This window comes from Enhydra lutris, unplaced genomic scaffold (assembly GCF_002288905.1).
Source record: "Enhydra lutris kenyoni isolate GAN:26980312 unplaced genomic scaffold, ASM228890v2 scaffoldscaffold13, whole genome shotgun sequence".
NCBI lineage: Eukaryota > Metazoa > Chordata > Mammalia > Carnivora > Mustelidae > Enhydra > Enhydra lutris.
Window position 1 is genome coordinate 50,034,319 of NW_019154097.1, and position 24,200 is coordinate 50,058,518.

Below are 24,200 nucleotides of genomic sequence, written 5' to 3' on the forward strand. Positions count from 1 at the left end.
TCAAGGGTCATCAAGGGACTCCAAAACCATGAGTTAAAGACTACTGGGGTACAGGATAGTCACACAGTCTCAAATTATCACCCCACAGATTATTTACTAATTTCAAAGAGAGAAAAATGAGCCTTAACAACAAAAAAAAATTCTGGCAGTCACCATCTTACCATGGGATCAAACTTATTATTGAAAAGACTGGAACAATCTAATCTGATGGGCTTCCCAATGGAAGGAAACACAAAGTACACACATCATCACTTAAAAATAGTAACTACTTAATTTATCATCCAGACCAGAAAATGTTTAAGAAAGCAGAAAGGGGCATTATTAATTATGTTGTGACAACAGGTCACAGGACTATCCTGGAGAAACCTGGTAATACCGCCAACCCACCTACCAAGTATCTGCCACACATATTTGATTTAAATCCAATCAAGACCCAGACCTACTTCCCAGTTTTGAGGAAATAAAGGGGAGTGGAATGAGTCAAATAACACAAAGGGGGAGTAAAAAGTTCAAACCAAATAAATAAAATCTTAAAAAAAATTTTTTTTTTAAATAAAAAAAAATAAAAAAAAAAAAAAAAGTTCAAACCAGAATATATATATGCTATCCTAGAAAACAACTGGCCTGGACTATTATTCATAAAAGGCAATGGGTGTGAAGCAGACTGTTCTAGATTAAAAGAGCTATGAAAATCAAATTTGACAAATGACACTTGATTGCAATCTATTTTTACAATAGCCATAGGAGACATATTTGGTACAATAAGGAAAATATGAATTTGTACTACATATTACATAACAATATGGAGTTATTTCCAATGTCTTAACTGCAACTGTTTGCCATTAGATAGCGTGTACTAACTGAGGAGATAAAGATGTGAAGTGTTTAAGGATGAAGTGTCATGATTTCTGTAATTTATTTTCAGTACTTCAGGACAACAAGTAGATTATATAATATAAAGAGCAAATTTGGCAAAATGTTAACAACTGGAAAATCTACACTAAGAGTATACTAATCAGGTGTTACATTGCTCTTTAAACTTTTTACTGAAAATGAAAAGCAGGAATCCGTGAAACATCGTTAAATTAAAAATCAAATAAAATTCTCTATTTCATAGATATCCAAATCTAGATCCAAAGAGGCAACTATGACCTGAAATAAGAGAAATCTTTTTTTAAAAAGCAGCCAGATCCTCCTCTATCATTTCTAAGAGACATTCTTAGAATACTTTATTTTTTTTTAAAGATTTTTTTTTTTTTAGATTTTACTTATTTATTTATTTGACAGACAGAGATCACAAGTAGGCAGAGAGGCAGGCAGAGAGAGAGGAGGAAGCAGGCTCCCCGCTGAGCAGAGAGGCCGATGCGGGGCTCAATCCCAGGACTCCGGGATCATAACCCGAGCTGAAGGCAGAGGCTTTAACCCACTGAGCCACCCAGGCGCCCCTATTTTTTTTTTTTTTAAGATTTTATTTATTTATTTGACAGACTGAGATCACAAGTAGGCAGGGAGGCAGGCAGAGAGAGAGAGGAGGAAGCAGACTACCGCGGAGCAGAGAGCCCAATGCAGGGCTCGATCCCAGGACCCTGGGATCATGACCTGAGCCCAAGGCAGAGGCTTTAACCCACTGAGCCACCCACAAACCCCTCTTAGAATACTGTAAATACAACTTTAAATACACAACACTCTGAAGTTTCAATACATTTTAGTACAAGTCTTTAACCTAGGGTGGAGAGTGCAATGTAAGACAGGAATTTGGATGTAAATAGGAAATGAATGGAAAGGACAGCAGGTTATGAAGTGAACAAAGTTCAGCAGACAAAACAGAAATCAATCTCAGTGGAAGGCAGAAGAAATGTCTCTGTTAATTGTTGTAAAGGAATCCAAAGGTCAAAAAGAAATGAAGTGCACTCTTAAATAAAACATATGATATCTTAAACTGGCAGAGAAATGTCAGTGTTTCATAGTCTACTCTAAAGTGAAGATATTTGGGGCGCCTGGGTGGCTCAGTGGGTTAAGCCGCTGCCTTCAGCTCAGGTCATGATCTCAGGGTCCTGGGATTGAGTCCCACATCGGGCTCTTTGCTCGGCAGGGAGCCTGCTTCCCTCTCTCCCTCTCCGCCTGCCTCTTTGTCTACTTGTGATCTCTCTCTGTCAAATAAATAAATAAATAAAATCTTTAAAAATAAATAAATAAATAAAATATATAAAATAAAGTGAAGATATTTAGGTCACTGGTTTTTTACTCTTACATGTTCTAGAAAGCAAACTGTAACTCACAAGTAAAGAAAACCAGCCTCTACCTGGAAATTAAAAAAAAAAAAAAAAAAGTTTTAAACGAATTCAAATGAGGCTGCTTAATGTGTTTTTTTTAAAACAAACTTCCAGATGCTCACTGCATGATTCTCTCTTTAGAGCTGATATCAGATACTCACCCTTCACAACAGGTTTTACTCACAGTTACTCAAAATAACATACCGTGTCACAAATATCTCAATTAAAAGCAATTTAGTTCAAAAGCCATATTTTAAAGGCTCATTTGTTAATTAAAACAAAACTGGCCTACAAATAATTCAACATGACTACATGCAATAAAAGCACGTTACTTCATGTATAGTTAAGAAAGGAACAGTTGCAAAGACGTTCTCATTCTTTAACCAGCTTTTCTTTAAAGACTTATTTTTTTTTTTTAAGATTTTATTCATTTATTTGACAGACAGAGATCACAAGTAGGCAGAGAGGCAGGCAGAGAGAGGAGGGAAGCAGACTCCTTGCCGAGCAGGGAGCCTGATGTGGGGCTCGATCCCAGGAGCCCCTAAAGACTTATTTTTAAGTAATCTCTACACTCATAGTGAAGCTTGAATTTACAATCCTGAGATCAAGAATTGCATGCTCCGGAGCACCTGGGTGGCTCAGTGGGTTAAGCCTCTGCCTTCAGCTCAGGTCATGATCTCAGGGTCCTGGGATTGAGCCCCACATCAGGCTCTCTGCTTAGCAGGGAGCCTGCTCCTCCCCACCTCTCTCTCTGCCTGCCTCTCTGCCTACTTGTGATCTCTGTCTGTCAAATAAATAAATAAAATTAAAAAAAAAAAAAAAAAAAAGAATTGCATGCTCCACTGACTGAGCCAGCCAAGCATCCCTCAACTCAGTTTAAGCAAAGTAGCAAAGCTTTCAAAAGAGGTAAACATTTTCATCATGGCATAATTACTTTCTAAAATTGCATTTCTAAGTTTGTTATATCATTCAAGTTCCATATGTGCAGATACACTCAGACCTGTACTTCATTTATAATCATGTAGATATTTAAAGTCTGCAGAGTACGACAACACTCGTTTGTCAAATTTACAAGGCACCCAGTAAACAGAGTCTGTATTCATCAAACTCAGTGAGTGCAGGAGAGTAATAGCATGAATTCTGTCCCAAGAAAAAGATACTTTCTGTCATAACATGATAATTCTAATTCTAAACTCTGATTAATATTTAAGTGACACCTGAAAACTTTTGTCTTAATGAGAGTAAGTAAGAGAAAAAGGGACAATAAAGGTGGTGACATGAAATTTGACCAGCTTCTATTGTTAAGGTCTTATTGTAGAGCACTGAGAGAAAAAATGACTTATAATGATTTATAGTATGATTCCAGGCACTCGCCCTACAACCCAACTCCTTTTTTTTTTTTTTTTTTAAAGATTTTATTTATTTATTTGACAGAGAGATCACAAGCAGGCAGAGAGGCAGGCAGAGAGAGAGGACGAAGCAGGCTCCCCTAGAGAGCAGAGAGCCCGATGCGGGGCTCGATCCCAGGACTCTGAGATCATGACCTGAGCTGAAGGCAGCGGCTTAACCCACTGAGCCACCCAGGCGCCCCCCAACTCCTTTTTTTATCTATCACTTTGAGTACAGTCATTCTGATATTTGGTTGCCATGGACTCTGGAGCCAAGGGGACCTGAGTTTGAATCTTGGCTTGATCACATACTGGCTATGAGACCCATTGCAGGTCACTTAACAGCTCTAAATCTCATTTAAAAAAAAAAAAAAATGTAAAATGGACATGTCACTGACACCCCAACGCTGTAGGTATGAGGATTAAATGAGATAACATGTGAAAACGTGTAGTACAAAGCGTAGCTCAGAAGTGATGCTGAGTTAGTTCCCTCTCGTCCTTTGACCCAAGGCTTCTGAACCATCTCTAGAAGTACACACTGGTTATTATCCTCTGAACCTGGAAATGTCTACATACATTTTGAATTCTTGGCCCTGAAGCCTAAAAGTATTTGTACAGTGAAGATTTAAGTTCCTTGTTTAGGATCAGTTTCCAACACTGTGATTCATCCAGTTTCTAATTGCTCTCATTACCCAACCCAGCAATCCCAGGTACTCCAACAAGGTCACCACACCCTCCACAACATTCTGAGACAGGTTTCGATGCCAGGCACCAGCCTCACTGGCAGATCACTTTAAACTTCTTTATGCAGAATTTGTTTCAGCATAGGATTAGTTAACTAGATCAAAACACAGCACTCTTCTTCCAAGCAAGTGTTTTATTTTTCCAAGATAATCCCCTCCTTTAATTGTGATAAGTAGATAAATTAACCTTGGAAGGTTTCTGAATATTATGGTAGGAAGCAGCCAGTTACACCCACTCCCTAACAGGGTAAAAACACCCTCCAGACTGATACCCTCTCCTTTTCCCTTAGATACCTGAAAAACCCAGGACCTACCTGAAACCAAAAGGTGAGATAAAATTGATTTAAGGGCGCCTGGGTGGCTCAGGTCATGATCCCAGAGTTCTGGGAATGAGGCCCGCATCAGGCTCTCTGTTCAGCCAGGAGCTTGCTTCCCCCTCTCTCTCTCTGCCTGCCTCTCTGCCTACTTATGATCTCTCTCTCTCTCTCTCTGTCAAATAAATAAATAAAATCTTTAAAAAAATTGATTTAAAAAAGAAAAGAACTGAACTAGTTTAACTTCAGTAATTCAGCCAATGAGTTGAAGTAGATAAAAGTAGGTTAACATTTCCTTCAAGTTCCAGAGCTGCAGTATGAAAACAGATGGCTTTCTAATCAAAGATTCTAAGCTACAATTTATTAAGTGTCTACCATGTTCCCAGCAGTGTAGTTAAGTACAGGGATAGGGCCAGACACATAAATACATCTGACACTTTCCTGGTCCTCCTGTATGGGCAGAGGTGGGGCGGGGGGCGAGGTTAGGAAAGGACAAGAAGATACATATGCACAGAATCCTCAGAACAGTAGGAATTTTCATCATGGCATAATTTTTATTTTTAATATTTATTAAGCACCTACTCTGGGCCAGGTACTATTCTAGGCAATTAATAAAAATAAGCTCACTTGATTAAAAAAAAAAAAAGCCCTAAGAACCTTCCTACTGCAGACGAGGAAACAGGGACTCTAAGAAGCAATATTCCCAAAGAGGTGGTGGTGCCGGGACTGGAATAGGGGCTGTCCTACTGGAGGGGCTGGAACGTGAAAGGGGGCACATAAAAGGCCCCACGGAGAGAGCAGGGGCGGGTTTGTGCGTTACTGACTTAAGAGAAGGCGGCACTCGAGCGGAGGAAGCTTAAAGAACTCTGGGGAGGGTCTTTCAAGTTCAGGAACGCCCCCCAGTCCCCGCAAGAGCTCAAAGATTGAGGGCTCCCCTAGACAGGACCGGGACCGTCCAGGGTCGCCCACCGCGCAGTACCTATTATTCTAGATGCTAAAGAAAGGAACGTTCGTCGCGACGCTCGACGAGGGGGAAGGTCATCTCATTTACTACAATTTTACAGATTGTGATAAACGCCCATCATAGAGGAGCAAACGGGGCTAAGAAGCGCAGGTGAAGAAGCCGCTAATTCTGGCACCAAAGCAGGCTCGGAGCTGGAAAATCTGGAGAGAAGCGATCTATGTGCGTGGGAACCCCAGGGGCTCAGCGGGCCCCACGGAGAATGGGGATCCCCCGCCCCCACCGGAGGCCGGGTCAGGAGACCCGGCCCGCCCCTGAGCCCAGCGGCCTAAGCCCCCGCCTCACCGCCCCCGCGGGTTCAACTCCGGTGTGAAGCCGGCCCAGTGGCGGCCGACAGGGACAGGAGCTCGCCCTGCTATCCCTTACCTGGGATCGGAGCAGTGCGGACCGGCTCGGAGCGGAGAATTCGCGGACTCTGGTCAGTCGACGCGAACAGGCTCCGGCGGGCGCGGGCGGAGGATCGAGGCCCAGAGGGAGCGGCTGACAGATCCCGGAAATGGTCACGGCGCCTGCGCGGAGCGGTCGCGCGGCTGTCTGCGCACGCGCTTAGCTTGGGATCGCGGCCGGAGTCCCGCGCGGGTGCGGCGAGGGGAGGGTCCGAGGTTCTGAGCGCCCCCTTGCAAAGGGGTGTCGCACACCGGCTCGAAGGTGGTGGCGAAGCAGCGTGGATGGCTTCTTCTTTTCCTCAGAAAGTTTTCTCAGCCTCGCGGACCGAGGTGTGGAGCCTTGGCGCTTTCCACAAGTGCTTTTGTCAGGAAACGAATTAGAACTGAGGCCTTTTCGAGCCACAGGGACCCGACGAACGACTACATTTTTCTCCCTTTAGGGAGAAGTTTCCCTCTTCAAAGCCAGTTTCCTTCTGTGGAAAGCCTCTGAGCTCCTCCCCGAGGAACCTTCTCGACCTCTCTTCTGTCGGAATCACATGTTCCCTGCTCCCAAAATGGCGCCATAGGACAAAGGAGTTGGGGGAATTCATCTCCCCCTCCCAGCCCCACAAACACGTGGAGACAGTGCTTGCTGTACAATTGAGGCTTCTGAACCCCACTTCCTGCTGGACTTGGCTCCCCTGAACCCACAGAAATCCCAGAGCAGCCCTCCTTTCGTTTGAGGCCACTGCAGGTCACCAACAGTGCCTCTTGTGGCTTTCAAGCTTGACCCCAGTGCTTGCTCAGAAGGTGATGTTCACAAAAGTGAAGTCACATTCCTCATTTCGGAGTCACGCTCTGTTCTGTAGGGTTAGTTAACCCAGCTGCCCAAGGAGCACGAATGCACTGGAAGTAAATTGGTTTTATTTTGTCCCATGGCCACAAAGTCTTTGGACCTAGGGAGGTGGAGAACAGATCGAGAGAGCAGAAAGACCATTTTAAATTAATTATCTCCCTCCCAGTGACGGTATCTTGGCTCAGGAAGGACAGCACAAATGGCAGCAGGGATTCCTCATGTGTCTGCAGGTTACATGAACTAATCCAGAAGTATGTAGAGTTGGTATCTGGAGTCAAAATACCAACTATTTGATTTAGATCCCACTTCTTCACAAAAGACAGTTCCTTCTTTGAAGGGGTTTATAATTAGGGTAGATGAGAATAACACACGGATCTATAGACCTTGATGAAGGTGTTGCTACAAGTTGGTGCCGGGACTGGCCTCCTGATACATGGTCCAGAGCATTTCCATTACCTCATGACCTGGTTATAAGAGCCACTGGAGTTACAAGGAGGGTGAGTTATTTTTAGTGTTTGGTTTATTTACATGCCTAATGACACTCATCTAGTATCCCAAATGAGGATTCTCTTTTAAAAAATTAGTTCCAGGGAAGGTGGTACTTAGAAATGGGAAATGGGAGGAAGTGAAGGGTTGTATACAGTCATGAAATGATTTTGTTTGCCTTATTGATTCAGTGGAATAGGAACAGGATTGAATTGGAATTTGGTCAAACTTCAAGTTATCAGGTATTTAATGAGTACTCACCAAATGCCAAGATTTGGGTTAAGCATTTCAAGAAATGTACGCAAGGGTTGGGTAAGAGCTTTCTGTCCTCAAGGAGCCCAGAAGCTAGGGTAATATTAGCTCACACATAATTTTAAGTACAAGGAAATACACAATGACTTAAACCTGGAAGATTCTACTTAATATTTGTTGAATGAAACTGTGAATGAATGAAATAAACAGTCTGGGTTTTCAAAGAACACAGAGGTTACTACCAGTTATGAGTGGGAGAAAGGGCTTACATAGATACATCAGGAAAGTACCCAATCATAGGTCAGAAAGATTACATGTTTGCAAAGGCCTAAAGATTCCATCTGCTCAGGAGGGCCTTGATTTAGTATCTGGAATGTGGTTTGGGGGGGTAAGAAGGTTGGTTCTCCCTTGAGCCCCACCTGGACAATGAACACTTACTGCCAGTCTACCTCCATTTTTTAAAAAAAAAATTTAAAAAGATTTTTATTTATTGATTTGATAGGGAGCATAATCAGGGGGAACAGCAGGGAGAGGGACAAGCCAATTCCCTGCAAAGCAGGGAGCCTGATGCAGAGCTTGATCCCAGCACCGTGGGATGCTGATGAGCTGAAAGCAGATGCTTAACCGACTGAGCCACCCAGGTGTCCCACTTTTTAGAAAAAATTTTAAAGTAATCTCTATACCCAATGTGGGGCTTAAACTCATGACCCCTGAGATCAAGAGTCTCATGCTCTACCAATTGAGCCAACCAGATTCACGTCTCCCCCCATTTTGTATCTTACATTGGTTAATGCTTACCACCTACTCACCACAAAGACTGTTGGAAATATTTATTGAATCAATGCCTATAAAAGCGATAAGCAAACAAAAGGACAGAAACACAAATGCATACTCTGTGTTAATGGTTAATAATGCTTATGCTTTAGATGCTGCCCTAATTGCCCACTCCTTTAGATATTGTCCTCAATGGTTCCAAGGAGGGAAAGTTTCCTATGGAAAGGATCTTATGCAATTCAATACAGAGGACTGAAAAATGCATGCAAATTCTTGCGCTTTAGGCGGCTAACCAGTTCATTTCCATAGCACAGGGATGGTACCACTTAGTTTGCGGTGTATCTAGAGGTATAAGGTAGTCTGAGATGGTATATAAATACTATACTATCACAGACATCATTCTTATGAGACAAACACATGAGCAAACTTATGAATACCAGGGATTGTTTTCCTAATTTGGTAAGTAAAATCTGTAGTTCACTGGCCTGTAAATCTGGAGGCTGCAGCCACGTACACATTTTGCTTCTAACGCTTTTTCCATGTTACGCAAATTCAGGTTATTTTTTTTTAAGATTTTATTTATTTATTTGACAGACAGAGATCACAAGTAGGCAGAGAGGCAGGTAGAGAGAGAGGAAGAAGCAGCCTCCCTGCTGAGCTGAGAGCCCAATGCAGGGCTCGATCCCAGGACCCTGAGATCATGACCTGAGCTGAAGGCAGAGTATTAACCACTGAGCCACCCAGGTGCCCCAATTCAGGTTATTTTATTTTTTATTTTTTATTTTTATTTTTTATTTTATTTTATTTTTTTTTTTTAAAGATTTTATTTATTTATTTGACAGAGAGAGATCACAAGTAGATGGAGAGGCAGGCAGAGAGAGAGAGAGAGGGAAGCAGGATCTCTGCCGAGCAGAGAACCCGACGCGGGACTCGATCCCAGGACCCTGAGATCATGACCCGAGCCGAAGGCAGCGGCTTAACCCACTGAGCCACCCAGGCGCCCCCAATTCAGGTTATTTTAATAGAAAGATGTATAATGGAGTACTTAAGATCTTGAGTTCATTGATGTTGGAAATAGAACTGGGTTCAAATTTTGGTTTTGCAGATTATCATCTATATGTTTTTGGACAAATCAGTAAACTTCTCTTAAATTTATCTGTCAAATGAGGATTATAGTTTCCATCTCTTAGGGTTGTTCCTTAGGATTAAAATAGAGAATGTATACAAAATGTGTGTCCGTCCTTGGCCATTAAAAGTAGTCAATAAATTGTGGCAGTTATTTTTTGAATGTAAAGTACCAAGTTGATTGTCACAATTCATTGTTTCCCAATTGTTTTCTTCCAATCTGTGGCTTCTCTTCATATATTATCTGAGTTAATATCTTTCAAAGAGCAGAAGTGCTTAATTTTGAGGAAGTCCATTTATCTGTTGTCATGTAAGGAATCATTAACTAGGGTTCCTGGGTGGCTCAGTCAGTTAAGCGTCTGCCTTCAGCTCAGGTCATGATCCCGGGGTCCTGGGATCAAGTACCACATTCCACCTTGGGCTCAGCTCGTGTTGTTGCAAAAAGTCCTCCTTGGTCTTTTTTTTTTTTTTTTTTTTTTTTTTCAGATTTTATTTGTTTGTCAGAGAGAGCACAAGCAGGGGAAGCAGTAGGCAGGGCAGACAGAGGTGGCGGTTGGGGTAGAGATTACATTAAAAAAATTCTTTAGAGACTGTAAGCAGCTTCCTCAAAAAATACTATCAAAAGTAATAACAAAGTCAAAACAAATGCTTAAAAAAAAGGAATTTAGCAATTTAAAATCTTGGCTTAGAAAGGATACTGTTTTGCAGTTTACTTTTCTGGTAATTTTTTTTTTTTTTAGTTTTGGTATTTGAGTAATTTTGGCTTCATAACGAGTTCAGAAGTATTCTTTTAAATTTTCTGTAAGAGTTTGTGTAGAATTGGCATTTCTTAATTTTTAAACATGGGAGTTTAAAGTTATATTTTTGTGATTGATTTATGCCTTAATTGAATAATTTCTATGTTAGTTACTAATTTGTTTTTGCTTGCTTGTTTTATTTATTTATTTATTTAAAAGATTTTATTTATTTATTTGACAGAGAGAGCTCACAAGCAGACGGAGAGGCGCCCTGCTTGCTTGTTTTAATTACTAAGAAAGATGTCTTAATATCTCCCAAGTGGTCATGGGGTTGTCTCTTTCTACTCTCTGTTATTTTTTTCTTTGTATATTTTAAGGCTTTATTATAGGTGCCTCTATGTTATAGAATTGTTATGTCTTATGAGTTAGATGTTGTATCATTATGAAATACTCCTTCTTTAAAAAATATTTATTTGGGGTGCCTGGGTGGCTCAGTGGGTTAAGCCGCTGCCTTCGGCTCAGGTCATGATCTCAGGGTCCTGGGATCGAGTCCCGCATCGGGCTCTCTGCTTGGCAGGGAGCCTGCTTCCCTCCCTCTCTCTGCCTGCCTCTCTGCCTACTTGTGATCTCTCTCTGTCAAATAAATAAATAAAATCTTTAAAAAAAAATATTTATTTGATGGGGCGCCTGGGTGGCTCAGTGGGTTAAAGCCTCTGCCTTTGGCTCAGGTCATGATCCCAGGGTCCTGGGATTGAGCCCCACATCGGGCTCTCTGCTCAGCGGGGAGCCTGCTTCCTCCTCTCTCTCTGCCTGCCTCTCCGCCTACTTGTGATCTCTGTCAAATAAATAAATAAAGTCTTTAAAAAAATATTTATTTGATAGCGAGAGCACACAGGCATGTGCAAGCACATGAGTAGGAGGAGGGACAGTGGGAGTGGGAGAGAAGCAGACTCCATGCTGAGTCTTACCACCCTGAGATCATGACCTGAGCCAAAATGAAGAGTCAGGTGTTTAATTGACTGAGCCACCCCGGAGCTCCCCCCACATTTTTTTAAAGTAAGCTGTACACCCAACATGGGGCTTGAACTCACAACCCTGAGATCAAGAGTCCCATGGGATACCAACTACGCCAGCCATGTGCCCTGGAATATTCCTTTCTAATAGTGCTTTTGCTCTTAATACTTACTTCTCTGATATTAATATAGCTGTACCAGCTTTATTTGGGTTAGAGTTTGCCTAGTATATCTTTTTTTTCTTTTTACTTTCTACTTTTCTATTACTTTATGCTTTTAGATGTGTTGCTCATAAACAGCATGCAGTTGCTTTTTTTTTTTTTTTAAGATTTTATTTATTCATTTGGCAGAGAAAGAGAGAGTACAAGCCAGGGGGAGCAGCAGGTAGCGTGAGAGGGAGAAGCAGGAGCCCTGCTGAGCAGGGAACCCCATGCAGGACTGGATCCCAGGACCCTGGGATCATGACCTGAGCTGAAGACTGCCACTTAACCAAATGAGCCACCCAGGCATCCCTATGCAGATGGTTTTTGATTACAGTATATTTATCTTTTTTTTTTTTTTTTTTTAAAGATTCTATTTATTTACCTGACAGAGAGAAATCACAAGTAGGCAGAGAGGCAGGCAGAGAGAGAGGAGGAAGCAGGCTCCCCGCCGAGCAGAAAGCCCGATGCGGGGCCTGAACCCAGGACCCGGGACCATGACCCGAGCCGAAGGCAGCGGCCTAACCCACTGAGCCACCCAGGCGCCCCAGTATATTTATCTTTTAACTGAAATATCCATCCATTTACACTTCAAGTAATTACTGATATATTTGAATTTAACTCAATCATCTTATTATATGCTTTATTTTGTCCTGATTATTCTGTTTTTTTTCCTCTCTCCTTTCTGGCCTTCTTTTGGATTGATTATTTTTTATTATTTCATTTTCAAGAATTAATTTAGAAGTGTGCTGGAGCGTGCTCACACTGGCTCGTGAGAACAGCTTGTGCTGTCTTTTCCCAAATTCATGTTCAGTAACCTCTTGTTGGTAGCTTGAAATCGGCGACCGTGGGAGCATTTATACCATAGAGAGTAGCAAAGGCTGCAGATCAGGGCTTTTTTCCTATAGAGCACACCAGTGATCGGTACTTTCTCTTCCTGGGTAATGCTAAGGTCTTAGATTACCTTAACTCACTTATTATTCTTCTCCATAGTTAGATGCTATTCTTGTCACACATTTTAATTCTGTAATAAATATTGTGTATTTGCCATGTACTGGAGGTCCTGTGGGATTGTTTCCATTACCAACTCGTTTTGACTGGTTCTCATTTTGTATTCTTGTCCTCTTCTATGGTTGGTTATCAATGCTGTGTCTAACATTTTAATTTTTAAATTATGTAGGAATAATTTCAGACCTAAAATGATTTTATCTTTGCCCAGATAAAATTTTCATTCTCATTTTGCCAAGTGCCTGAGGATGTCGGCAATCTGGGATCACCTTAAACTAATTTTAGGATTTAGGATTTTTCTGGGCCATTCAGATGACTCAAGGCTGGGAAGAGTGTTCTTGAGAAGAATATTCATCTTCTAATTCACCCTTATTCCTAGTGTCCCATCCCAAAGCACAGATGTGATGGCTAATTTTGTTTGTCAACATAACTGAGCCCAGATATTTGGTCAAATATTATTCTGGGTGTTTCTGTGAGGGTGTTTTTGGATGAGATTGACATTTTAGATTGGCAGGCTGAATAAAGCGGATTGCCCTCCATAATGTGGGTGAACATCATCCAATAATAGCATCTATTTACCATTCAATAAAACGAGAGGCTGACCACTCCCAAGTAAGAAAGAATTCCTTCCTCTTGGTAGCCTTTGAACTGCAACATTGGCTCTTTCTGGTTGTCAGGCAGTTCTGGCCTTCAGCCTTGAACAGGAATATCAACTGTGCAGATTTTTTGCTTGCTAGCCTCCATAATCAAATAAGGCAATTCCTTTTTTTTTTTAAGATTTTACTTATTTATTTGACACACAGAGAGAGATCATAAGTAGGCAGAGAGGCAGGCAGAGAGAGAGAGAGGGGGAAGCAGGCTCCCCGCTGAGCAGAGAGCCCGAGGCGGGGCTCAATTCCAGAACCCTGGGATCATGACCTAAGCCAAAGGCAGAGGCTTAACCCACTGAGCCACCCAGGCGCCCCAAGACAATTCCTTTTATTATGTGTTTTTATATCTGTGTATCTACTGATGTAACTGTAGATCTGTCTGTATCTGTCTATTTGCTATTGTTTTTGTTTTCCTGGAGATCCCTGACTACTACAACAGAGGTTTACCAGGACCCTTGTTTTTGGAGGACCCTGAACTCCATCTTTTGTCTCCATAGTATGATAGACTTTTAAGAAATACTGTTCAGGTTCTTAGCCACCTCGTCTGGAATCAACCAATAGTCTGTGGGGTAAAGCAGTCCTAAAATGCAAGTCTCACTCTCTGATGTTCTCTTTTCTCTTGGATATTGACCTGCTATTTTCTATCTGACTAGCTCTCTCTTATCTCTTACCTCTCTTATCTTTGTATATTTTTTCCATCTTTCTAGTTATGGCTAGTGGGAGAGTTGTCTGTCACCCCAGTCCTCCATTACCAGAATCATTTGGTAAGTAATTATTTTAAAAAATTGCTCTATTCGTCTATTTTATTTTGCTAAATTCTACTGCATTAATTATATATCTTTAACACATTAGCACACTGTTTATTTGGTTTGCAGTACATTTGTTGCAGGTTAAAGGGAATATTTAATTCTCATCTAGTATAGTGTATATCATTGCATACTGCTGGCAAATGTAATGACTATGGAGTTTGTTAAGTGTCAAATAATTAGGTAATGATACATGTAAGCATATAAAATGTTTATATTATGTGGAAATGTTTGGAGAATTTTTTTAAAAGATTTTATTTATTTATTTGAAAGACAGAGATCACAAGTAGGCAGAGAGACGGGCAGAGAGAGAGGAAGGGAAGTAGGCTCCCCGCTGAGCAGAGAGCCCGATGCGGGGCTCAATCCCAGGACCCTGGGATCATGACCTGAGCTGAAGGCAGAGGCTTTAACCCACTGAGCCACCCAGGCACCCCTTGGAGAATTGTTTTATGGGTGTTTAAGAGGGTTTTAGTGATGTTTAGAGAAACTGGTTAGAATTTTTGGGCAGACACTGCATGCATTCTTATTTCTTATTTTTCAATAATCTAATATAAACTCCTTTGATCTTAGACTCATTTTCATAAATGGATTAACTTGAGATGACTATAGTTCTAATTGTAATATATAGTGTACTTTTGCTTTTATGTTCTTATATCTCAGATATATGTGTGGGCTTCTTCTTTTGTGACAGTTCCATATGAAACTGTTGACAAAAAGTTGAATAATTCTACACAATAATTCTACCTGGAGGGAACCTAATCAACACAAAGAATGTCTCTCTAGGAACAAATATAAAGTGATAGAAAATTGCAAATCTGATGAATATTTTTATTAAAGCACTGAATGACATGGCTGGTTTGCTTATAAGCATGACCGTTCTTGTTTGGTTCCTGCCTCTGGGTCTGAACTTCAAATGGTGATGAACTCAAGCCTTGCCTCCTTCTGCATGCACTCCCTAAGTGACCTCTTGCAGGCTCTCAGTTTCAACCACTGTGCATAGGTTGACCCTCAGATGTCTCTCTTTGTTCCTGACCTCTGAGAGTTCTCACTGCCCACTGTGTTCCTTCATCTGGTATCTGTCAGCTCCCATATCTTTCATTCATTCATTCTTTCTTTCTTTTTAAAGATTTATTCATTTATTAGAGAGAGAGAGAGGGAGAAAGGAGACCACAAGCAGGGGGAGGGGCAGAGAGAAGAGAGACCACAAGCAAGAGGGGCAGAGAGAGAGAGAGAGAGAATCTCCAGTAAACTCTCTGTTGAGCATGAATCCTCACATGGGGCTCGATCTCATGACCCTGAGATCATGACCTGAGCCAAACCAAGAGTTGACTACTTAACTCACTGAGCCACCCAGGTGCCCCTTTTTGTTGAACTATTTGTAAGTCACCGACATCGTGACTCTTCAGCCCTAAATACTTCAGTATGTATCCTGAAGAATGAGGGCCTTCACTGGGGGGCCTGGGTGGTTCAGTCAGTTAAGCATCTGCCTTCAGCTCAGGTCATGATCTCAGGGTCCTGAGGTTGAGTCGGGCTCCCTACTCAGCAGGGAGCCTGCCTCTCCCTCTTCTGCTCCCCTTGCTTGTGTGCTCTTTCTCTGTCAGATAAATAAATAAAATCTTTAAAGAATAAAAACCAAAAGAATAAAGACCTTCATTTACATAATCATAACACAATGATCACATTCAGGACATTTAAGTTAATTCAGTATTACTATTTACTACCAAAATAATTAGCATAAGTTAATTATGAAACTTGATTATATAATACATAATTATAAGTTTGTTGTAGGTTCATATTCAAATTTCATCAATAACATTCCTTCTATCAATTTCTTTTTTTTCTTTAAAGATTTAAAAATTGGGGTGCCTGGGTGGCTCAGTGGGTTAAAGCCTCTGCCTTCGGCTCAGGTCATGATCTCAGGGTCCTGGGATCGAGCCCCACATTGGGCTCTCTGCTCAGCAGGGAGCCTGCTTCCCTCCCTCTCTCTCTGCCTGACTCTCTGCCTACTTGTGATCTCTGTCAAATAAATAAATAAAATCTTTAAAGAAATACAGAAAAAAAACCCAATTAATATAATCAGTGATACAAAATTTAGCAGCCTTGAGAGCTAGCCCAAAACGTTTAGCAAAACCATTTAAATAGTCTTTGCTCCATTTATTCTGCAGAACCTGATTTTGGTCTTCATGGATACTAATTAATCTATTATTTTGTGAGGCTATAGAGTATATCCTTTTAGACCTTCAAGCCATTCTGAAATTACACGTCCTTAGGCAAAAACAGCATATGTGGCTAAAAGAAACTCATTTTCTTATAAATACTGGATCAGAAACCTTTTCTTGTTCCACCCAATGAAGAAGAATTTCTAGCTCTGTCGTTAACTGGAGTTGGGCAAGTCACTAAGCCCATCTACATCTGCTCCCCCCACAACTCCTCCAGCAAAGTGAGGAGCTGCTCTGAAATTCTCCACATGTGGGGAGACCACAGATAGACTATCCACCAGGCAATGATGGTGACGTCTTCAAACTTTATGGAATTCCCCTTGCACTTCTCCAGTAAGAGGCTTTTGCTCTCAGCTGCTAGGCTGTCAGGCCAGGCCAAGTCTCCTTTGGGAGATTAAGTGTTAAGTCCTACAGAATGCTGGAAGAAACTAGGCAAGTGTCTAAGTGTTGTGCATAATAGGCTCTGTGCCAGGTTATCTTGTTTAAACTTCACATTCCTAAGATGCAGATACCGTTATTATTCCTCATTTAACAGTTGAGAAAACAGGAGGTGAGTTCGGTTAAGTTGCCCACAGTCCCACTGCTGAGAAAGTGGAACCCAAATTTTCTGACTTCAAAGTATACGAATTAGACTTATTTTATGTAATTACGGAGGTGAAGAGTAGATCAAAATGAGGGCAAGATACAGGGAGACATATTCTGGTTCCATTTTATTTTGAACCACAACTGTCAGTCAAAACTGCAATGGGCTGCCTTTTTTTCACTGGAAGGATTCAGGTCCAAGCTGGATTACCATTTTTTCAGGGATGTAATGGGAGGGGATCTCCCAATTGGCTGAGAGTTGGACTAGACACTCTCTTGACTATCCCTTTGCACTCTAAAATTCCAGTATGTGTAATTCTATGTGTGATTTGGTGTCTCCCAGGAAATTCACACAAAGCAGTTAGAGACCCCACCACCAGAGGGCAGTGTCTTCACAGTTGATCTATTTGTACAGACAGAACCAAGGGGTTCCCTCCGGAGCTGTTCAGAGAGGGCCGGGTGTAGAACCATCACAAGGGTGAAATGGGCCAATGTGGAGAGAGAGTGGGGGAGTCACCAGTGGAATGTTAATATCCCTTCCTTTACCAACTGAACAATGATTTCTGTCTGCCAGGGCGTCGGAGAGAGTCAGAGTACTTAAAATCAAAGGGAAGACACTGTTTCCAGGGAGTTGGAATCTGAGGGCCGTGCAGTGGCAGGGAGCCCTCATGGTGCTCTCTCCTCCAGTCCTGCACTCCAAAGACTAGGGAAGTGAGGGGAGAAACAGGGTCCGGATGTTAAAGGTGACAATGGAAACCCTCTCACACTTGGGAAAGTTGAAGGACCCAGAAATATTCAGCCTTGGAGAAGAGAAATCTTGGAGAGACATGAGAACTGTCTCCCATTGAGGTCCTTCTGCAGAGTCCTAGGTATCAAAACCGGGGTTAAAAAGTAGACGCCGCTAGGGGGCATGTCTCAGCTTGATTTAAGGAAAAGTTAAATTTTGATTTAAGGAAAACTCCCCTGTGCCTGAACATTTTGGGAGATGCCAAGGTAGAGCATGTGGGGGCCTTGTGGGTCTTGAGCCTGGATGGATCCTGTAACATCCATTCAGGGATTCTGTAGTTTTCTCAGCTTTATGAAACTTGGTTAACCGTCTTCATATCTCTGACCCACCTTTTCAAAATTTGCACTGAATCTCACCAAGACGACGTAGTTCTCATGGTTTCCAATAGAAGTAAGACTGTGAACTAGGTTATAGGGATAAAACAGAATTCTGACATAGTGTAAAAATTGCCTTTGGATTTGGGAGGCCTTAGAAAAATAATATTTCTTCACTTACAAACAATCTCCAGTCCATTTTCCATGTTTATTTTATTTAAGCTGCATTGGGACAGGGCATTAAAATTGTCCACATGAGGAATTACTTCTAGAAAACAGCCAGGGCACACAGACATTACATATTCTGTCTTTGACGTGAACATGTAGGATCTCAACTAAAACAGACCCACTGTTACTGTTATCCAAGTGCTTACACAGCTTAGGCCGTCTCAGAGGAGCCACATTAATTTTAGTTCCTCTAATGGCTGGGTATTTACACCCTCAAACCCTTTTCCCCCACAGCTATCTTTATTCTGTAGCACTTGTCTCTTTCTGGCTTGCACTTTCTTTTGCATAGTAAACATTCTCAGGATATCCAGTTTTTCTATTTTCATGTTTTTCCACTTAATGGTCTGCTATTGAGATCTGTGTCACCCTGGAAGAAAAAAAAAGAGAGGGTGAGAAAAACCTTGTAGACCAGAGCTGAGAGTTCTGACATCTTCGCTTCCTTCTTGCTAGAGAAACAATGTCCTCTGGATGCCTGGGCTGCTGCTGCACAGGCTTCCTTCCTCATAATGGACACCATTATTGGGTCATAGCTGGTCCATTCTTTATGAGTTTGTGAAGGTTTAGAGACACCTTTGGGCCTGGACTCCATACAGGTCATCAAGAGGGCTGGAGTACGGTCTCTTTGGATACAGTACTCACCACGGGCCTGCCTGCGGTGTCTCATGAGGGGCCCACAGGCTTGTTTTTCCATTGTGATATGTCTTCCCAAGAAAGAAAAGCTACTGCTCATCACATCCCACACATGGATTTAAAAACTTACCAAGATTTCCTTAGGGAAATTATGGAATACTTGTACCCCGTGAGGCCCTTCCCAGCCTCATGCATGCTTGTCTTGCTAGCTTTGTCTCCCACCACATCCAGCACTGTTCCCTCCTCCTGAGCTCCTCTGTCCTAGTCATGCTGCTCCCTTGTATGGATCTGACCTCTGCACTTTGGCATATGTTGGGTCTTATATCTGGAATTCCTTTCTTTCTTTCTCTATCTGGTGAGGGATTAATTTTATTTACTCTTTTAAATTTCCATTAAAAATGTGTTCATTCATTTTACTTAATATAGAAACAAATGCTTTTGTAAAATACTTTGATCATGTATTTGGATGTCATGACTGTATCAGTTGCTGTAAAAATGTCTATAAACTTCCTCTCCATTTCTGTACTTTTGTTATCTTGGGCAGGTAACAGACAGACCACTCATTGAGTGGCACTGCCTTAGACTTTTCTTAGACTTTTTTTTTTTTAAGATTTTTTACTTATTTCTTTGACAGAGAGAGAAGGAACAGAAGCAGGGAGAATGGGAGAGGGAGAAACAGGTCTCCCGCCGAGCAGGGAGCTCAATGTGGGCCTTGATCCCAGGACCCTGAGCTTGGTCAGTATTTGTGGGACTGAATTTAAAGCCACTTTGGAAAATTAAACTCTTGTGGGGTCTTGGCTGAGTGTTGACTCATGTACTAATTTGCTTAAGACATCTCATGGCTACTGATGACATGTTTAGCCTTGTGACCAACAAGGGGAAATGGGATAAAAAAAAAAAAAGCCTCGTCACATTTGGGTGCTGTTGGCAGGACGGTGGCCTTGTGGTTTGGAGACAGAGCTGTTGGATCAAGACCAGCCCCCCAGGAATATACAGTCACCAAGCCAGTTCAGAGGATCTGTTTCCAAAGATAGCTAATCCTGGAGGCTGAGACTTAGCAGGTGGAAGGACTGAAGTACCTCCTGAGTCTGGGTGGCACAGGAAGCCGCCTGGGTAGCCCCCGCCAAGGTGAGAGTTCAACAGATGGGACCCCTTGCAGGGTTTTGCCCCAAGAGGAGATGGTAATACATTAATTGTATATTCATCCAAAGGCAAGCCTTTGGTTTCCTTAACTTCTTGACCTAACCATTATTTAAGAGTTAGAGAATTAAGAAAAAGAGTGTCTTCTATCTTTTGTTTCCTCCCTAAGCAAATGGTAAGAAAAGGCTAGGCTTGAATTCTAAGGTCTTTGGACTAAAACCCAAACTGACCCAGTACTGAAAGAGAGCTGTGAGTGGGGAAACTTATCCTCACTGGGGGCTGATCTGTCCAGATGTTTGAGCACAGGGCCAGAAGAAAATTCCCATAATCCATGGAGGTTGGACCACTGTATACTGAGACTTCAGCTCCATCCCCTCCCAACCTAAACCAAATCCTTGATCTTGAGTTGTTCTGTTTAATCCTAAACAGAGGGCAGCCTTATTCATCTCCATAGTAATCAAAATAAAAGACAGTTTGCCTTTCCATAGCACAGGGCTTGTATGACCATGAGCAAATCACTAAACTTCTCTGAGCTCATTTTCCTCACCTGACAAATGGAGATGTTTATGTATCTCTTTACCATAGGATAAATAAGATAGTGAGAAACATTACCGTGTGCCTAGTTCTGGTAAAAGTAGGAGAAACTTCTGTTCCCTGGCTCTGTGTTTCTGTAAGGGGAGATTTCTGCTACAGCGTTGGTTCTAACACACCTGACCACACATCTGGTCACCATAGGGCTGGTTAAACCACAGATGCTGGGCCCATCTCCCAATAACGTCTGATTCAGTAAGTCTGGCGTGAAGTGTAAGAATTTGCATTTCTAGTAACTTTCCAAGGAATGCTGATATTGCGGCTCGTCAAAAAGACCACGTTTTTATGGAACCACTGCTCTGGAATAATGTTCTTTGCCACTTTCCTCATCTTTCCCTTGTTCCACTCATGGGAAGGGGAGTGATTTATCCTGTGTTTGGAAGCAGGAACCAGGAAGGAAGGGATGACCCCCCCCCCATCTGGTCTCTCTTTTTGGATTTGCTTGTAGGTTTGATGAGTTCTGGACATCCCTCCCCTCGGAGTAGGGGCTGCTCCTTATGGAGCACGGCTGTGGTGGTTCAGTTCTGCAGGTGCCTTAAATTCTGGGGTGGAAGTACAAGGATGACCAGGTTGGATACCCATTAAATTCTTAATCTAGAATTATAATAAGACTAGCATTTTGATTTTTATATGTTTGTTTCCTATTTTTTTTCTCAGTTGATTCTGAATGAAAGAAAATAAGAAAGGACTGTTTTACATTGTCCCCTATGGGACAGTGCTCAGAAATGGTAGCAGCAACTAATTATTATTATTATTATTATTATTATTATTAATGTAAGAAGTCTAAATTCAACCAGTATTGATGAAATCCTTAGGAATAATGATATTGTGGGGATGTGAAAGATGGGAAGTACACATTGGCTATAAGCTTGCAAATGTCCTTATGGTTGTCTGGTGAAAACAAACATTAGCACCCGTCTGCCAGGCCTGATGTCAAGTGGCATCAGACATGGAAACTGCCTTCAAAGAGCTTCCATCCAGATGGGGGAGCATCATGACCTCTAGCCCCTGTGTTACAGGTGGACAGCACCATGCCCGAGGGCTTCGAGAATGCAGAGGGAGTGTTGCCACTGAAGGGATGGGAAAGTTTTGGAATTCCCACTGCATGAGATCAGGGCAGACAGGAAGCATTGAAGTCAGAAGGAGCAAAGTAGGGTCAGGGAAGGGAAATTTGGAGCATGGGCATTGCGAGTGGAGTCCATACCTACTGGTTGTGGGCTGGAAGGTGGAGACCCTCATTCCTCAGAAAGGGTTTTGGAGGAGCCTGTCTTGGACACCTGGATGATCTCCACAGACGTGATGCCTCTGCCAGCCACGCGGTGTCTGGTGCGCAGCTTGTTCAGGGCGGTCTCTGCCATGCCGGCCCGCTCCTCCGCGTCATCCAGCTCGTGCACTGTCTTCCGGTAGCGAGCCAAGGTCTGGTTGGCCTGCTCCTCCTGGGACAAAGGCACGGTGGAAAACGGTGTAAACCTGGCTGCTTCTGCTGAAATGTGCATTGTTATCAGTTCTACACAGACGCCTGAGAGTCCAGCCTTCCAGTACTATTAGCTGATTCTTTTTTGTCCTTGACATCCTTATTTCTAAGTAAAATGTACTCTGTTGCTGCTTCTGTCATTTGTGGCTTTAAATGTCAGCAAGTGGTGCCCCACTATGAAAGATGCGGATTTAGCGCATTCCCTAGCCTCCAGCACTCACCTCCCATCCCGTCGTCTCCCCAAGAGAGTCAGAGTGCTGCTTTGGTTAGAACCATATTAACTGTCAGCCTGGTCTTTATCGAGCCTTTTGGGAAAGGCATTGGTTGTGTGGGTGGCTGATGGATTCAGTGTGGTAGCCCCAGAATTGGCAGTGAGCAAAAGCAGGGTCAAATATCTATGTTGGGTTGGGGGTGGAGGGGTGGTTGCTGCTAGTAGGTGCACCTGTGGTGTGGGGTTGAGACTCGAAGCCATCCTTTGTTAACCATTTAACTTAGATTTTAACATTTACTAACATAACATAAATATCCCACTCTGGGCTGTTTCCTCACCTGTGAAATAGATTAAGGCTATCAGTCTTCCCGCCGTGTATTGGGAGGATCAAATAAGGAAAGGGTCTTGTATGTAACAATAGCAGGAAAGAGAAGTTATCCTGGCAGAGACCACAAGGGGCAGTAGAAGCAGGACAAAGGCAGCCAAGACCTCCCGGTTTTAGAGCACAGCTTGAGTGGGTACATCAGTTAGCACTGGAGTTCTTAGGGTATCTTTTCATTTTCTACATGTTCTTATCTCCAGTGTGTGGTGTCAGTCTGCTTCCAACAGAATAGCGAGAATGAAGTGCCATGGACATAAAGCTGTCAGGGGTCATCTTTTTTGGCCAGTAGCAGATTCCTTCCCTGTGGTTAATTCTAACCAAGCCTTGAGACCTGGGCTGGGAGGGGACGGCGTATGAAGGACGCGCAGTGGGCACCTACCGCTTCTTCGATCTGCCGCTTGTAGACCTTCAGTTTGTTCTGCAGCTTCTCCACCAGCTCCTGCATGCGCTGGTTGGTCTTGTGGTCCTCCTCGGTCTGGAAGACGAGCTCTTTGAGGCGGCGCTCATTCTTCCGCAGCGTCTTGACCGTCTCCACGTGCTGTTTCTGCTCACCGTCCAGCTCTGTCTCTAGTTCCTTGATCTGGGGGAGAAGAGAGGAACATGGCTGAGGGAATGCAGGTTTTTGAACTTGGGAGCTCAGTGGCCTTGGGCGGGGGTGTCATGGCTGCCATGTCCACTTCCTCCAGGCAAGCCCTGGCCAGGAGGGTCAGGTGGCTTTTGCCTTTCACACACCTTCTGTGGTTGTCAGATGGGTCCCTTTCCCTGAGCCTCAAGTTTCCTCCTCTGGGAAGTCGGGGAGGCCGAGGCTGGACAAGGTGACCAACCTCCTGACCCCTCTAGCTCTGACACCCCACAGGTGAAGACTAAGGCTTGTTTTAAGAAAGTAATAAGGAGGGAACAATGTTGGAAATAGACTGGGTGGGTGAAGCACATTCTGGGGGAAAGGCTTCAGGGAGAGGAGGAGGAAAGGAGACCTTTGTATAAATAAATTACAGCTCTTGTCTCAACTTCTTTTTCCTTCCCAGCATCTGAGTAACCCAATTCCTCATCAAGCTCTGGGCATGGTGGTTTTGGGAAAAGGCCCCTGCCCAGCCACAGCTCCCCTTTCTCTCTTCTGGCTCAGCTCAAGGGTGCTCTCACCCTGGCTTCCAGTTTCATGATCGTGCGCTTCCCTCCTTTCAGAGCCAGCTGCTCAGCCTCCTCCATCTTGGCCTGCAAGTCTTTGATGGTGATCTCGTAGTTCTTCTTGATTTTCTCCAGGTGCATGCAGTGGTCCTGCTCTTGCCGGAGTTCTTCTGCCATGCGGGCAGCCTGTGGGACAGGAGAAGAGTGGGGAGCTGGAACTGGGTTCCTGTGCAGTCTCAGTGCCTCTGAGAGATGAGGGACCTTGTCCGCTGGTCTCTGGAAGACCGAGTGGTGGACAAGGAGACCCTTGTTGATGTGCTTCTGGGTTTTGGTAGAGGGGGTACCCCATGCTCCTGGGTCCCTCTGAGTGAAAGGGGAAGAAGCAGGCTCATGCACTCACAACCAGGCCTCCCAGTCCATAGACTCCACCAGCCTGGGGCTCTCCAGCCCCTCCTTGCTGTCTCTTCCATGAGGCACAGAGCACAGAGGGTGGGAAGAGCACAGAT

The 24,200-nt window shown here is 43.1% G+C and overlaps 2 protein-coding genes across 2 annotated transcripts in view; both read right to left on the reverse strand.

The window, feature by feature from the left end:
* LOC111145545 (actin related protein 2/3 complex subunit 1A) overlaps positions 1 to 6,219 on the reverse strand; it is a 33,110-nt gene extending 26,891 nt beyond the window's left edge. The window contains exon 1 of the mRNA XM_022500460.1: positions 6,106 to 6,219. The gene's annotated coding sequence lies outside the window, so the exon portion shown is untranslated. The remainder of the gene's footprint in view (positions 1 to 6,105) is intronic.
* An 11,897-nt stretch (positions 6,220 to 18,116) lies between these two features.
* Positions 18,117 to 24,200, reverse strand: part of LOC111145772 (myosin-16) — a 64,055-nt gene continuing 57,971 nt past the window's right edge. The window contains exons 41-44 of the mRNA XM_022500962.1: positions 23,710 to 23,880; positions 22,949 to 23,149; positions 21,707 to 21,938; positions 18,117 to 18,508 (exon numbers count right to left, since the gene is read on the reverse strand). Coding sequence (XP_022356670.1) covers positions 21,738 to 21,938; positions 22,949 to 23,149; positions 23,710 to 23,880 — 573 coding nt within the window. The 3' untranslated portion in view covers positions 18,117 to 18,508; positions 21,707 to 21,737. The remainder of the gene's footprint in view (positions 18,509 to 21,706; positions 21,939 to 22,948; positions 23,150 to 23,709; positions 23,881 to 24,200) is intronic.